At 42.9% G+C, this 14,489-nt stretch overlaps 1 protein-coding gene across 18 annotated transcripts in view; it reads left to right on the forward strand.

Annotated features, from left to right (window-relative positions):
* TRPM3 (transient receptor potential cation channel subfamily M member 3) overlaps nucleotides 1-14,121 on the forward strand; it is a gene marked incomplete at its 3' end in the record, with an annotated part of 506,455 nt that extends 492,334 nt beyond the window's left edge. For 17 of the 18 annotated variants that reach the window (XM_079111999.1, XM_079112011.1, XM_079112015.1 and 14 more), the window contains 4 exons: nucleotides 3,977-4,127; nucleotides 4,236-4,435; nucleotides 7,079-7,211; nucleotides 10,722-14,121. In XM_079111999.1, the coding sequence (XP_078968125.1) occupies nucleotides 3,977-4,127; nucleotides 4,236-4,435; nucleotides 7,079-7,211; nucleotides 10,722-12,174 (1,937 nt within the window). The remainder of the gene's footprint in view (nucleotides 1-3,976; nucleotides 4,128-4,235; nucleotides 4,436-7,078; nucleotides 7,212-10,721) is intronic. The other variant, XM_079112007.1, reaches the window with a different exon arrangement.
* Nucleotides 14,122-14,489: the final 368 nt, after the last annotated feature.

A 14,489-nucleotide genomic window follows, 5' to 3' on the forward strand; every position in this document is an offset into this window, starting at 1 on the left:
ATGTCTTGTGCAGATAAATACCTGGAATAAAGCTATCATTAGGATTCATTATAAAGCACTATTTTGCACTAAGTTCTGCATATAATGTTCACTGCCTCTTTGCTGGTATTACCAAATGAAGGCTATCTCTTAATGATTCACTTTTATTAGCATGATCATTGTCACAAGGATCATCAAATTCATTTATACTGCACTTGTTGCCGCAGAATCTAAATCATGTTTCTCAGGCCAGTCCTGACTCCCAGTTCACACTGTGTGACCCAGGCCAGCAGTACTGCAGCAGTCAAGCATGAGGGGCCCCTCAGAACCCCATATTAACTCATGCCACACAATAATGCAGTGTTCTGTTCCTTCTGTGTGCCCCCTACTAAATTGTGGGTTCTTCAACAACGGGAATTCTCTTTGCTTCCCAATATGCCCTGTACCCTGTATATCAAAACCATTTAATAAGTGCTACATCTAATGATTGGAAAACTAAGAAAAATAAGACATAGTCCCTAAACCCAAGAAGCCTATAGCCCATGAATTACAAAAATAATAATACTAATGATGACATTAGCTGATGTTCATCAAGTGCTATGTATTAGATACTGAGCCATGTGGTTTGCATGCATTATGCCACATAATGTTCTTGACAATGATCTTGACGTGGTATTGCTACCCACCTTTCATAGGTGAAGAAGGTGACATTCACAGAGTAAACTGAAGTCAGGTCACTCGAAAGTGGTGGAGTCAATGTATGTTACAATGCATGTTCCTAGCCGCTAAATTAGTGCTCCCTCTATAAAGTCAAGATGGAAGAAAGGTGGGGGAAGCTGGGATTAATTAATAACCAAGGGCTTGGCAGGGAATTCCCAGAGTCAACCACATTGACATCAAATCAAATCTTATATAAAGACATTAGGCTGGTCCATGTTTTAACCAGTGAGAACATTTGAGGAATCAAACAGGAACGCACAAGATACTAGAGATGAATCTGTGGCACTGTCCATAGGCCAGTGGAAATGCAAGCATCTGCTCTTCTGACTGGTTTTCCCTCTCAGCTGGGATATTTTAAAAAAGTGTCTGCATGGCCTCCTCTAAACATGAAGTCAAAATTAACAAGATGGCCAGACATAAGAGTGCACACCTATAATCCCAGTTACTCAGAAGGCTGAGGCAGGAGGATCACAAGTTCAAAGCCAGTCTATGCAATATGAGGAGACCCTGTCTCAAAATAAAATATACATAGGACTAAGAATGTAGTTCAGCGTTAGAGTGTTTGTCTAGCATGCACAAGGCCCTAGGTTCAATCCAAGTACAAAACACACATGCGTGCATGCACACACACACACACACACACACACACACAGGATGGGTGAACTCTGCCTCTTAAAAGTTTTTCACGTTCTCTCAGAATGGAGTTAGAAATGGAGACCAGGATGCATTTGTACATATTATATAAGCTTTATGACTTTCCCCAGGCAAGTATTTCTGCTCTTCTCTGTTGCCTTCCCCAGAGGAATTTGAACAGGAGCCAGAGGAAAGGGCAGAACAGGGAAGCAACCATCCCATCAAACTGTCAGGCCAGGAGGAAGCAGGTGGAGTAGGTGAGGGAAGCTTCACAGAGGACAGAATAGCAGTGCTAATTCCAGAATCTGTGGTCAAGTGAGTAACAATGATCCCAGAGTTTGTCGAGTGTGAGAAGCCAATGCACATTCTTCTTTCCAAGCTGGATAGGATTTCTATAAGGGACCTTTGGAAGGAGCTGATAACCCCCCAGAACTAGGACTATGCATCATGGGTAGGTCTGTGCAGGTGTGGGAAATGTCTGTTACATCTCAAAAACCAAATTGTGTCAGCATGATTTCTTTTAATCTTTCTACAAGTATTGATCGTGTTTGGATGCATATGGATATGCTACATGTGTGCACTGAGCCAAGTGATGGGAAACCTGGAAGAGCTATTTTCCCACTGGGAATCCTGCATGGGGTATAGATGAGTAAATTATCAATGGCAGTACAGTGTGAGAGCCCCCTCAAGAGATAAGCAGAGCATGCTCTGAGGTCACAAAGAAGATACCTACCACCATCGTGGCCAGAAGGGGGCAGAAAGTTAGCTGCAGTGGGCTTCAAAACACTGGATGAGCACTAAGGAATGAATGGGACCCACCCAGCATGAGAGTAGGGATCAAGAAACCTTTCAAAGTAGATGAAACAACATGGCTCAAAATCAGGAAGCAAGACGGAGCATGGCATTTCCAGGACCTGCAAGAAACTTGCTTCAGTTGATGCCCAGAGGGAAAGGTGGGAAATGGCAGGAGATGGCACTGGACCAGTCACACACAGAGTTTGGACTTCACCCTGAAGCCAGTGCAGCCTCCATCACTGGGTTTTCCCTCCAAGGGAAGAGATGATGAGGACCTCTTAAAGGGCTGTCTTGGATGGTCAGCACCTCAACTGTCAATAACAAAAATATTCCTGCTTCTCAAAAACATTCAATTCCAACATCCAATCATCCTGTAGGAAGAACCCAAGGAAGCACTTTGTCCATCTTGTCCCTACCATAAAGACAGAGCGTAGGTGGCTTGATGTCATTAAACCCTTCTGTACTGAGAGCATGCATTTTGGTCTTCAGAGCATATCAAAAATCATGTCATCTTTCCAGCCTAAATCGAGTTCAGTGAGTTGCAGCAGCTAGGAATCACCTGGGAAGTTTGGAAAGAAATGTCACTGCCCAAGGCCTCCCTGGAGACTCTGATCCGATTGGATGGGAAAGCTGGGCATTGGTGTTTTTCCAGGCTCCCCATGTGATCCCTGGAAACCAGGGTCGAGAATCACTGTAAAACACAGCCTAGCAACAGGAACTCTGGAGAAGGGAATGGACTTCCTTTGCCAGGTCCTCCAGCCAAATAGGTTGTGGGTGGGCTTTGCAAACCTTCTGGGCAGATCACCAAAAGCACCCTGTGGCTGCTGCTGTTGGTGCCCCTCCCATCCTCCCTCCACCCCAAGTCCCTTCCACAGGTAGATGCTGAAGGACCATGTCCTAAGGCCAACATCAGGGCTCCTGAGGGCATCTCTCACTCCATGAGCCATGTCGTCAGTGCGGTACTATAAAACTTCATCAAGGATTTTTTTTTTCTGCATTTACCTGGAAACTCCAAGCAGTTCTCATTAGCGCATTACTCACCCAGTCCCACACATCACCTTCCTCCTCACCCCCACCTCCAGATCTTTTCTCTCTTTTTCCTATTTGCCCATTTATTTAACTGCAGTTAGATTTTATTCTCCATGCCCTGAAAAGCACATTTTTGGAATGAAAATGCTGCTGGAGAAAAGCAGTGGCTGTGGGCTCTATGATTCCAACACACACACACACACACACACACACACACACACACAGTGCCCCCTGGTGAAATCCCACCCATAAGTTGCAACCAGTGACAAGTCCTCTAAATACTTCCCAAGGCACTGCCCTGTGTTGTTCCTTCCGTACTGGGACAGCAAATCGTTAGTTCTGAGTCCTTGGGTTGTTTCTTGCAGCAATTAACAGCTGCCCCAGTGTTAATTCCCAATCAATAGCCCCTCAATAAGTGCTGCTCTTAAGCTGTCAGCTGATGGCCTCCACAGCACATTTTGAAAGTAACTTGCTGGGAAGGTGGGACTCTCTGCCCTCCCCAAGCATCCTAGGAACACCAAACATCCCTCACTGAGTGTCAGGGGCCAGGGGACAGAGTGAGCAAGCAGTCACCTTCTTCCAATAGGATGACAGCCCAGGGAAGCAGGGGGAACTGACACCCCTCTGGAGAAGCAGCCTTTGTGATATTCATGCAGCTTTCATTTTTCGATTTTGGCTTTTTTGGAATCTTTTTCTTTTTTTTCTGTTCGAGATGGCTGTATTTTTCTTCCATCTAAAGCTCTCATTCAAATCAGTTTTGTTTTGTTTTTAAATCAAGTAGCCAAAGTCTCTCATTTCTTGTCTGTGTTGCTTCCTCCAGCTCCCTGTGGACAGAATGAGACCCGAGAGGATGGCAAAATAATCCAGCTGCCTCCCTGCAAAACAGGAGCTTGGATTGTGCCGGCCATCATGGCCTGCTACCTCTTAGTGGCAAACATCCTGCTGGTCAATCTCCTCATTGCTGTCTTCAAGTGAGTGGACCTTTCTACCAGGGCATGGGGGATGAATGAGGTGGGGAGGGGACTGATGCTCTAGAAAGCAGTGGGTTTTCTTATTCGACTCTCTCTGGTCTGTTTCAGCAATACATTTTTTGAGGTAAAGTCGATATCCAACCAAGTGTGGAAGTTTCAGAGGTATCAGCTCATCATGACTTTCCATGAAAGGCCAGTTCTACCCCCACCTTTGATCATCTTCAGCCACATGACCATGATATTCCAGCACCTGTGCTGTCGATGGAGGAAGCACGAGAGCGACCCAGATGAAAGGGACTATGGCCTGAGTAAGACTCAAGAGACAACCCAACAGCCAGACAACCACAGTCAGAAACCATGCCCACTTCCTACAGGCAGCCATGCAGGATCCTGACCTGCCTGGTCCCTCCCCCTCTGAAGACTAGGGAGGGGGCACATAGGAAGATCTGCTTGCAGGAGAAACTGTGCTAAAAAGAAGATAGTAGAAGCTGAAATTAAGTGTTCTTAGCCTCACATCTTTCTTAGTGAGATAAAATCAGACTCCAGCAGGGTTGTTTTAGCACCTTCATTGGTCCTAAGCTTCTTACTTCCCAGGACTCCCACCTCCAGATACATCAATGGTATTAATATGCATCCAACACTGCATTATGTATCATTTTTACACACTGTGACATGAGTTGAGTTTCAGTGACTCAGTTTGATTCTCCATTGTCATTTCTGAATCTATAATTTTTTCAGGTCTGAAGCATTTTCCTGAGCCTTAGGGGTTGAGCCCACATGACCTCATGAAGAAACAAGCCTTACTTTACATTATGCAAAGAACAAAACAGGAGACTCCACCATCCATCTTCTAGCCCAGTGTTTCTAAAGGAAGTTCTGTTGACACTGGGGTGGAATAATTCCTCATTGTGTAAGACTGCACCACACATTGCAGGAAATTAGCATATCCACCCCCACATATTAAGTGCCAGTAGCTCCTGCAGATTCCTAAATGCCCTTTGGGTACCAACTCTCAGTTAAGAACATTGGGAATCCAGCCCCATACGGACCAGCTACTGTGGTTTCTCCAAGTGCACAGAGTCAACCACCTACATTAAATCTATGAACGAGAGCTCTGGAATCATGTCTTCTTCCCTCCATGTGATGCCAGTATATAGATAAGGTTAAAAACCAAAGCCCCTTAAGCAGCCCCTTCTCCAAGTCTGAAGCTCTTAACTATCTCCTTGACAGCAGCAATGCCCTACTTCTTTCTAGACACTGAAATTGGAGAGTTGGAAAGAGCTGGAAGTTCCAAAATCCCTCTTTCCATCTGAAACACAAATTTAGGCAAATAGAAAGTTGGGGGTGAGGTGGACAATGATATACAAGTTGAACCCTGAACTTTTCTCTTCAGAACTTTGGTCAGTGTGAAAGATTATGGGTTGTGAAATCAGGAGCAGAGAAATGTTGTAATGAATTATACCCTGCAGTGGACACTGAGATGAGGAAGAACTGGAGGTCCCAAAGTCATTTACAGTAAAGCATGGGTCATTTGTCGTAAAAGGAAAGTCTCACTTATCCAAAGAGCTTAGGAACGGGTGTAAAATAAAACACAGAAAGTGGAGCATGCCTTAGGCCTATTTATGCTCCAGGGCCCAACCCTCAGAGACCAGAGGACCTGAGCCAGCCAGACATTGGAGAAGGTAGGAGTCCACTCCATAAAGCTCTAACTCACAGTTTTCTCATTGCTATTATCCATAGTAGCAATAAAAGCTTCCACCAGGTCTCTGGCTACATGGAAGGGAGCTTTCTCAGAGAAGGAAGATTTTGAAGCCGTGGCTGGGTCAGAAAGAATGAAGAGGAGACAGGAGAGCCCTTAATCGAGAGAATATGAACTTTTCACTGTCAATCTGTAGTCTTAATTAAAAGATCCCCGGGGGACTGCCAGGTTCTTGTAGAGCCTCAGATAAAAGCACTCTGAAGTATAAAATGTAAGCTATATTGTAAAATTTGACATGTTGATGGATTTTTTTTAAATAATATTTTATTTTTTAAGAAAGAGCATTACATTTAGCCAAAGAAGTCAGAGGAGGTGTTATTAAGGTGCCAACAGAGTAAGAATTTAGAACACTTCTTTGGGGCTCAAATACAGCAATAGTGAAAAGGGGTCTGTACTTTGTAGGCCTCCATACCTGGCCTCTTTTCATCCATCTTCCTCCCACCTCAGGCTCTATGTAATTTCCTCACTGAACCTCAAGTGTCCCCTTCTGAGAAAGCCCTCCCTCTCCTCAAGAAGTTTGCCATATTTAAGGAAAGCAGTCTGACTTCTGGTATTTTCTTTACTCTCATCTGCTTTTAAATTCATATGTTTCATGTCCCCAGCAAGTTCAAACAAAAGCCTCAAAGCAAGGAAGAAAGAAAATTTCTGAGGAGCTAAGATTCAGAGCTCCAAACACTTGAGATGATCCCCGTGGCATCTCTTGGGCATAGGATTAGAAGAAGGACTTGCCCATTTATGGTTCTTCCAAAACAATTCTCCCAGCCAGACTCTGATTCATAAACCCATTTAAAGGTTCGATCTTTACTGGGCTCTTTTCATGTCATATCAGTTATGAATAAGATTACCTGCTATAAACAGAAAACCAGAATAACAATAGCACAAATAAATATGACTTTGCTTTTCTCACATAACAAAAAAGAGACCCATAATCCAGACTAACAATGGCTTCCTGAAGTCAACAGCCAGAGTTCTTCCGTTGTTAGGCTCAGCTCTTCCTTTTGTGCTATCTTGTTCCATGGTCACAGAATAGCTGCATCTGATCAAATCTATAATTCAGAAGGCAGTGATGCAAGTCACGCAGTTGGATTTTGATTTCATTTGAGACTAGACGCTAGGCCCCTTTCCCTACCTTGATTCACCTTGGGAACTTCATTAGGCCTTCTCCACCTCACGAGTCTCCTTTTTTCCACAGAACTCTTCATAACTGATGATGAGCTCAAAAAAGTACACGATTTTGAAGAGCAGTGCATAGAGGAATATTTCAGAGAAAAGGATGATCGATTCAACTCATCCAATGATGAGAGGATACGGGTGACTTCAGAAAGGTGTGTTTCCTGGGCATGTGCCTCCTATAGATGCTTTATAGCATGGCACGCTTTATCCATTTAATTCACATTATGATCCCCAGAGACCCCTTGTGTTTATTTTTATTTTCCAAGAAAGCATAGAGTTTTTGAGAGAACAGAACATTGCATGAAGTGTTATTGATCAAATCCAGACTTGCAGATCCTAGGCTTCTTCAGTAGGCAGTAGCAGTGGCCCTCCTGGACAGCAGAGATAGGCAAGTTAGGGCTGGGATTACTGTATCAGACTGGTAACTAGAAAGTTCTGACCCAGACACAAATCAAGAGAGACTCAACCTGAGTCTGCACTTTCCAACAGTCTCATATACAGCACTGAGCATCTTCTCTGGCAGAGTAGAATGGTACTGGAATCTGGCTCTATGGGTACTCAGTACTTTCCAGAAAAACAGCAGCAAGAGACTTGTGGATCATTGGGAATCATGATTGAGTTTTTCCCCAGAATTGTTTCATTTGTTTGTTTGTTTGTTTTGTTTTGTTTCTCCCGCCCCCCCTGCCCCCCCACCCCCCAAAGCTGGGACAGTGGTGCACACTTGTAATCCCAGCGGCTCAAGAGGTTGAGACAGGAGGATTAAAAGTTCAAAGCCAGCCTCAGCAACTTAGCAAGGCTCTATGCAACTCTGTGAGATCCTGTCCCTAAATAAAATTCAAAATAGGGCTGGGGATGTGGCTTAGTGGTCTAGTGCCCCTGAATTCAATCCCTGGCACCCTCCCCTCCAAAACAGAAAGTGTTTGGTTTTGGTTTTTGCTCTTTATAGGACAAGATAAAAACAAAATAAAACCAAAAAAAAGTAGATTTTTCTACCCTGTGGTTACATACTTTTAGATCTCATTGACCAAATAGATTTGAGAGCCATTAGGGGGAAAAAAAAAAAATCTCTAAATGAAAAGATCCTTTAAAGCTAATAACAACAGATTTATGTGGATGCTCTTATATTGTCTTGTTCTTCTTGTTTCATTGAAGACTAAGAAAAACTTCATTTCAGGCTAGTGCATTTAAAGCCCCACATTTGGGGACTACTGTTCTCAAGAACACTCAGAATATCACACACACAAAAAAAAAAAATGGGTATAACTTTACATTTTTACCCATTTGCAGTAAGAAAATGGCAGAAGCTACTTATAAATAGTGTAGGAAGATAAAAGATATTGATGACTTTAGCTAATATGAATCAGGATTCTAAGATTTAAGACAGTCACTTCTAGCTTTCATAAAATGACATTTTTATCCGCTTATCCACTTCAAACATTCCCTACAGACTGTAGAAATTACATAAATGGAATTTATTTTCTGTTCCTGGCCCTTTATTTCCTTAGAGAATGCAATCTAAATGAACATATATATATATTTTTTTTTTGAGTGATTGTATCCATAGGTATCAAGCCAGTATTAAGAAAGTTTAAAACCATGCACAGATTTTATACATATCTATCACTGAAAAATAGAGCATTTTGTGATGATATTCTGTGAAGCAATGGAAAACAGAGGAAAGAGCTGCAAATATGAAAGTCTTTCCCATTCTGTGGCCTTGAAAAAACTATTTATTAATGTACAGATAGCCATGTGGGTTCCAGAAAATTATGCCATGTAAGCACATAACCATTGCTCAGGCTTCTATCTAAAAGCCTTTGAAATAAATGCCTTTTGAATTTGGAAAAGTCATAGACCTTGAAGGAAAAAAGAAATGGTAGGGAGGAAAGAGTGTTAAGATACCAGGAAAACCAAATGCAGCGGAGCACACCTGTAATCCCAGAGACTCAGAAGGCTGAGGCAGGGAGGGGAATCACAAATTCAAGACCAGCCTGGGCAATTTAGCAAGACTCTGCCTGAAAATAAAAAAATGAAAAGGTCTGAGGATGTAGCTCAGTAGTGTAGTGCCCCCGGTGCAATCCTAAGTAACAGAAAAAGGAGGAGGAGGAGAAGAAACCAGGAAGCCTTTTCTCTCTGGGGAACGAGACATCAGCACATGTGAACATGCTGCGACCATGTTAGCAACTCCTGGAGAGAAACGAGAGGGAACTACAGCCCATGTGGGAGCCTCTCACGCAGTGTCTGCAAACCCTTCCCCAAGGCCCAGTTCTGTCTGGGTGGATACAGAGCCTCATTCTCAGAGAGGGTGAGAAAGGTGAACAATTCCCAGAAACCCAGGACAGAGTATAGACCCCCACACACACCCTCCCTGCATCCCGGAGTAACAGGACCCAGAGAATCAACATGCCCTCATGACCAAGCCCACAAGCCTTGCACCAAAACTCATTCTGCTTCATGCCTTCTTCTGGGCTTGTCTGCATTGTTTCCTGTTGATTGTTTCCTGTTGCTGTAGTTTGTTTTTGTTTGTTTGTTTGTTTTGCCTTTGGAAGCATGTGAAAAAGGAATATCTTTCTCCCCGCCATTAGCATGACTAATGTGAATAAATAAATGAAGAAATTAAAAAAAAAAAAAAAAGGAATATCTTTCAACACCGAAACTGTACTCAGCACGACAGAAACAGGTGCCCGAGGGAAGAGAAATTGACCAAAGAATGAGTGGGTCCATATTGTCCATCTTGTACATCTCCAGGATGTGCCCTTTCCAAGTCGGAGCAGCACCAGACATCACCTGTCCTCTTTGCATTCTGTTGGTAGAGACAGAGACAGATACACTGGGTCTTGTGTACATACACACTGGGACAGATACACGTGGTCGGATTATTCTAAGTTACACGCGCACATTCTACATAGTACATAGAACATTTCCTAATTCCACCTTTGTGTTAGACAACCCCAATACAGAGATTTGAAATCAGAAACACTGAGAGCTTACTCCCTCTCCTGGTCACTGGCCACATCATGTCTTTCGTAGACCCTGTTGTGATTATTCCAAAATGAGCCCCTCAAGTTCTGGAGATGGAAGAGAGGGAAAGATAAATAAAGATCTCCTCGCATGGAACCTCTTATTTTCCATAAGGGCTTCTTCTTTTTCTTTCTACTTGTTCACTGGATGTATCTCTTGCCTTGGGGATTCCTGTTGATCCACAAATTCTCATCATCTATGCCTCCATTTTAAATTCTGAGTTACTTGATCAAAATCAGCAACTAGTGGTTCCAATCATGCAAGATCCCTGCTTGGCTTCTCAGGCCTATTTATCTGGGATACATGCCTGTTTACACTTAACTTTTCAAGAAAAAATTTTAAAAGAGTAAGGGAAGTACTCTAGTTACATAATAAACTTGTAAATTGGGCTCTAGGACATTTCATTTTTTTAAAAATCACTACCCCTTTTATTTTTTAAAAACCCCTATTAGTCAAGTCCCATGACTTAAATGTCTCAGACAGTTGGATGGTTACATGGTCAAGAACACCCAGAGTTCTGCAAGAAAATGGATGACACAATTCACACTTACATTCCAACCAGGCATGGTGGAAATGCCTGTTATCCCAGCTACTTGGAGGAACCTGACCCAAGTGACTGTCATTCTCTCCTTTTCGCACAGGGTAGAGAACATGTCCATGCGGCTGGAGGAAGTCAATGAGAGAGAGCATTCCATGAAGGCTTCGCTCCAGACCGTGGACATCCGACTGGCACAGCTTGAGGACCTCATTGGGCGCATGGCCACGGCTCTGGAGCGCCTGACAGGTCTGGAGCGAGCTGAGTCCAACAAGATCCGCTCGAGGACATCCTCAGACTGCACAGATGCAGCCTACATCGTCCGCCAGAGCAGCTTCAACAGCCAGGAGGGGAACACCTTTAAGCTCCAAGAGAGTATAGACCCTGCAGGTGAGGAGACCATGTCCCCAACCTCTCCAACCTTAATGCCCCGTATGCGAAGCCATTCTTTCTATTCAGTCAATATGAAAGACAAAGGTGGTATAGAAAAGTTGGAAAGTATTTTTAAAGAAAGGTCCCTGAGCCTACACCGAGCTACTAGTTCCCACTCAGTAGCAAAAGAATCCAAAGCTCCTGCAGCCCCTGCAAACACCTTGGCCATTGTTCCTGATTCTAGAAGACCATCGTCATGCATAGACATCTATGTTTCTGCCATGGATGAGCTTCACTGTGACATTGACCCTCTGGACAATTCCATGAACATCCTTGGGTTGGGAGAGCCAAGTTTTTCGGCTCCAGCACCTTCCACAGCCCCTTCAAGCAGTGCCTATGTAACCCTTGCACCCACAGACAGACCTCCGAGCCGGAGCATCGACTTTGAAGACATCACCTCCATGGACACTAGGTCTTTTTCTTCAGACTATACTCACATTCCAGAATGCCAAAACCCCTGGGACTCTGACCCTCCAATGTATCACACTATTGAGCGTTCCAAGAGTAGCCGCTACCTAGCTGCCACACCCTTTCTTCTAGAAGAGGCCCCCATAGTGAAATCTCATAGCTTTATGTTTTCTCCTTCGAGGAGTTATTATGCCAACTTTGGGGTGCCTGTGAAAACAGCAGAATATACAAGTATTACGGACTGCATCGACACGAGATGTGTCAATGCCCCTCAAGCGATTGCTGACAGAGCCACCTTCCCTGGAGGTCTTGGAGATAAAGTAGAGGACTTATCTTGCTGTCATCCCGAGCGAGAAGCAGAACTGAGCCACCCTAGCTCTGACAGTGAGGAGAATGAGGCCAGAGGCCGGAGAGCAGCCATCGCGATGTCCTCCCAGGAGGGTGACAACTCAGACAGAAACCTGTCCAACAACATCACGGTTCCCAAGATAGAGCGTGCCAACAGCTACTCAGCAGAGGAGCCAAGCGCACCATATGCACACACCAGGAAGAGCTTCTCCATCAGTGACAAGCTCGACAGGCAGCGGAACACAGCAAGCCTGCGAAATCCCTTCCAGAGGAGTAAGTCTTCCAAGCCAGAAGGCCGAGGGGACAGCCTGTCCATGAGGAGACTGTCCAGAACATCAGCTTTCCACAGCTTTGAAAGCAAGCACAACTAACTCTTCTTACTATGTGTTGCAGGAGGCTCGAGAATCCAGCCCTAAATTCTTCCCAAACTCTACCTTTTCCCCCTTCCTTGAATCATACCCGTTTATTCTTAGCTGAGCAAAACAAGCAATGCGTTGGGAGATGTTAACTCAAAGGTGACTTCTGGGCCATAGATCAAGAAAGCATTTGATCTGACCCAGTGCCAAACACAGGGTAGTTGGGGCATGTTCACACTTGCTGGGTAGGGAGGGGATGCGGGGAGAAGAAGGGTTAGAGATGAAGGTGTATCGCCAGTCACTGCAGAAAGCTGTGAGCTCTGGGGAACCAAGGGGCTTCAAGCACTCTCCACACCAGGAGGCATCTTGTGATTTCTACCCATTATCAAGAGCTTTAGGATGCAGGGCTAAATTGCAAAATAAAATAAAATAATCACCATACAAAATGAGATATTCTAAACTTCAATTCTGTTTTCTTTTCGCATTGGCTCCATCACTGGTGACTGATGAAGAGCATCCTTTTTATTCAGTATAAGCCGGCAGCAAGCAGTTCTACCTAACGTCCCACATCCTTCTCATGCCAACACTTCTGTAATTGGTCATTATAAAGAAAAAACAAGGTAACAGTCATAGTTCACCTGTCTCTTATATATTCACTTCTGGTGCCACAACTGTTTTATCTTTTTTGAAGAAAATAAGGGAACAGAAATGCCTTTTGGTCTTGCAATCGAAATGATAGAAGAGCTGATGTTAGAAGCAAAAGTCACGTGATTTATCATATATGGTGGGCATTCAAGTGTAGTCGAGCAAGCTCAGGATGAATGTAATTAAATAACTTTATATTTCTTAATTTATTTTGTATCTCTCCTGTCATCAGTGAATTCATTCATTGAATATGTAATATTGAACTTAAAAACAGTGGGCAGAACTAACCTAAAATTGCCATATGGGATATTGTTATATTCTCTCCATTCATGTTCTGTGTAGTACCGCTGTGTGACCTCCATCATTTGCATGACTCCACTCACTGCATCCTCTGAACACCTCAAGGTGTAAACTGCCAATTTTTCACACCCCTCATCACATGGCCATTTTGTATACAAAAACATGGTTATATGTGGCTATTTTCATACCTAAAGTTTTGCCATCTAATCTGAGCTCAGCATAAATTTAATTGGAATTTTTCAAGGGCTGGTATCTTTTTTATGGAAATGTTCCAAAGTACTTTTTAAGGAAGTTTCAAAACCATAAATAACTTTAGAATTGACTAGGAGTTTGGTATCAATCCAAAGCCATCAGTTGCAGGCATGCCATGAATATTTTTCTTATATACAGAGCTATAAAAAAAGATATAGTAGGCCAAAATAGAAAGCAAATAAACCATGTAAAGAGTTCTCTAGTATATGCTGCTTATATACATATATATGCATTTACACAGCAACACATCTTTATATATAGTATATAAACAGACATACAGAGCTTTCTTAAGAGGCTTGGACTTTTCTATCTCCTGGAGGTATAACCAAGATTTTTTGATATTCAAGATTTTCCATTGAAAGAGTTCATTCTACCCATTAGACCAAATGTTGAAACTATGACTTTTTAAACCTCTTATCATCTTAACTTTTCCATGTACCAAACAACATTTGTCAAAATGACTCACCCTGCCTTCTGCCCCTTTTTGTCCAAAAGCACTCACTCTCATGACATTGCCTTTATTCTGGTTTCTCCCACACGGAGCTATTACACCAAGTACAATGTGAATAGATGTACAATTCTAAACCAACTAGAGCAATGCACTCTAGAATAGAAGCATAAGCATAACCTTCTATTCTAAAGTCACAATCTGGATTTGAAGTGACATAAAGAAATCTTGACCCCCACATCTTCAGATTCCTATTTGGATCCCTGAAATTTTAAAAAGAATAAAATCTTTTTATTTTTTTTTTATTTTTTTTTATTTTTTTTGTGCTTGCAAGGCAAGCACTCTACCAACTGAGCCATATCCCCAGCCCAAGAATAAAATCTTTAAGAAAAATGACTTCATGTCCCTGGCCTAAGATCCTACCTGGATATTTTGTTTAATTATAATTGTAAACACTAAGATCCCATTTCATGAAATCAAGTAAATTCATTGAGAAAACCTGTAGCCTTTAAATATTTTTTAAAAAACTGAACAAGTTTTTCCGTATAGAGTGACAAGGTCACACGTGTAAAGAATGCCTTCTGCATTCCTTGTACTCCTTGGTAGTTAGGGGAATCGGTAACAAACACCCAAGCCCTTCATTTATAATTGTTCTGGAGACACTATCCCTTTACTGGGCCCCACA

This window comes from Sciurus vulgaris, assembly GCF_902686455.1.
Source record: "Sciurus vulgaris genome assembly, chromosome: 15".
NCBI classification, from domain to species: Eukaryota; Metazoa; Chordata; class Mammalia; order Rodentia; family Sciuridae; genus Sciurus; species Sciurus vulgaris.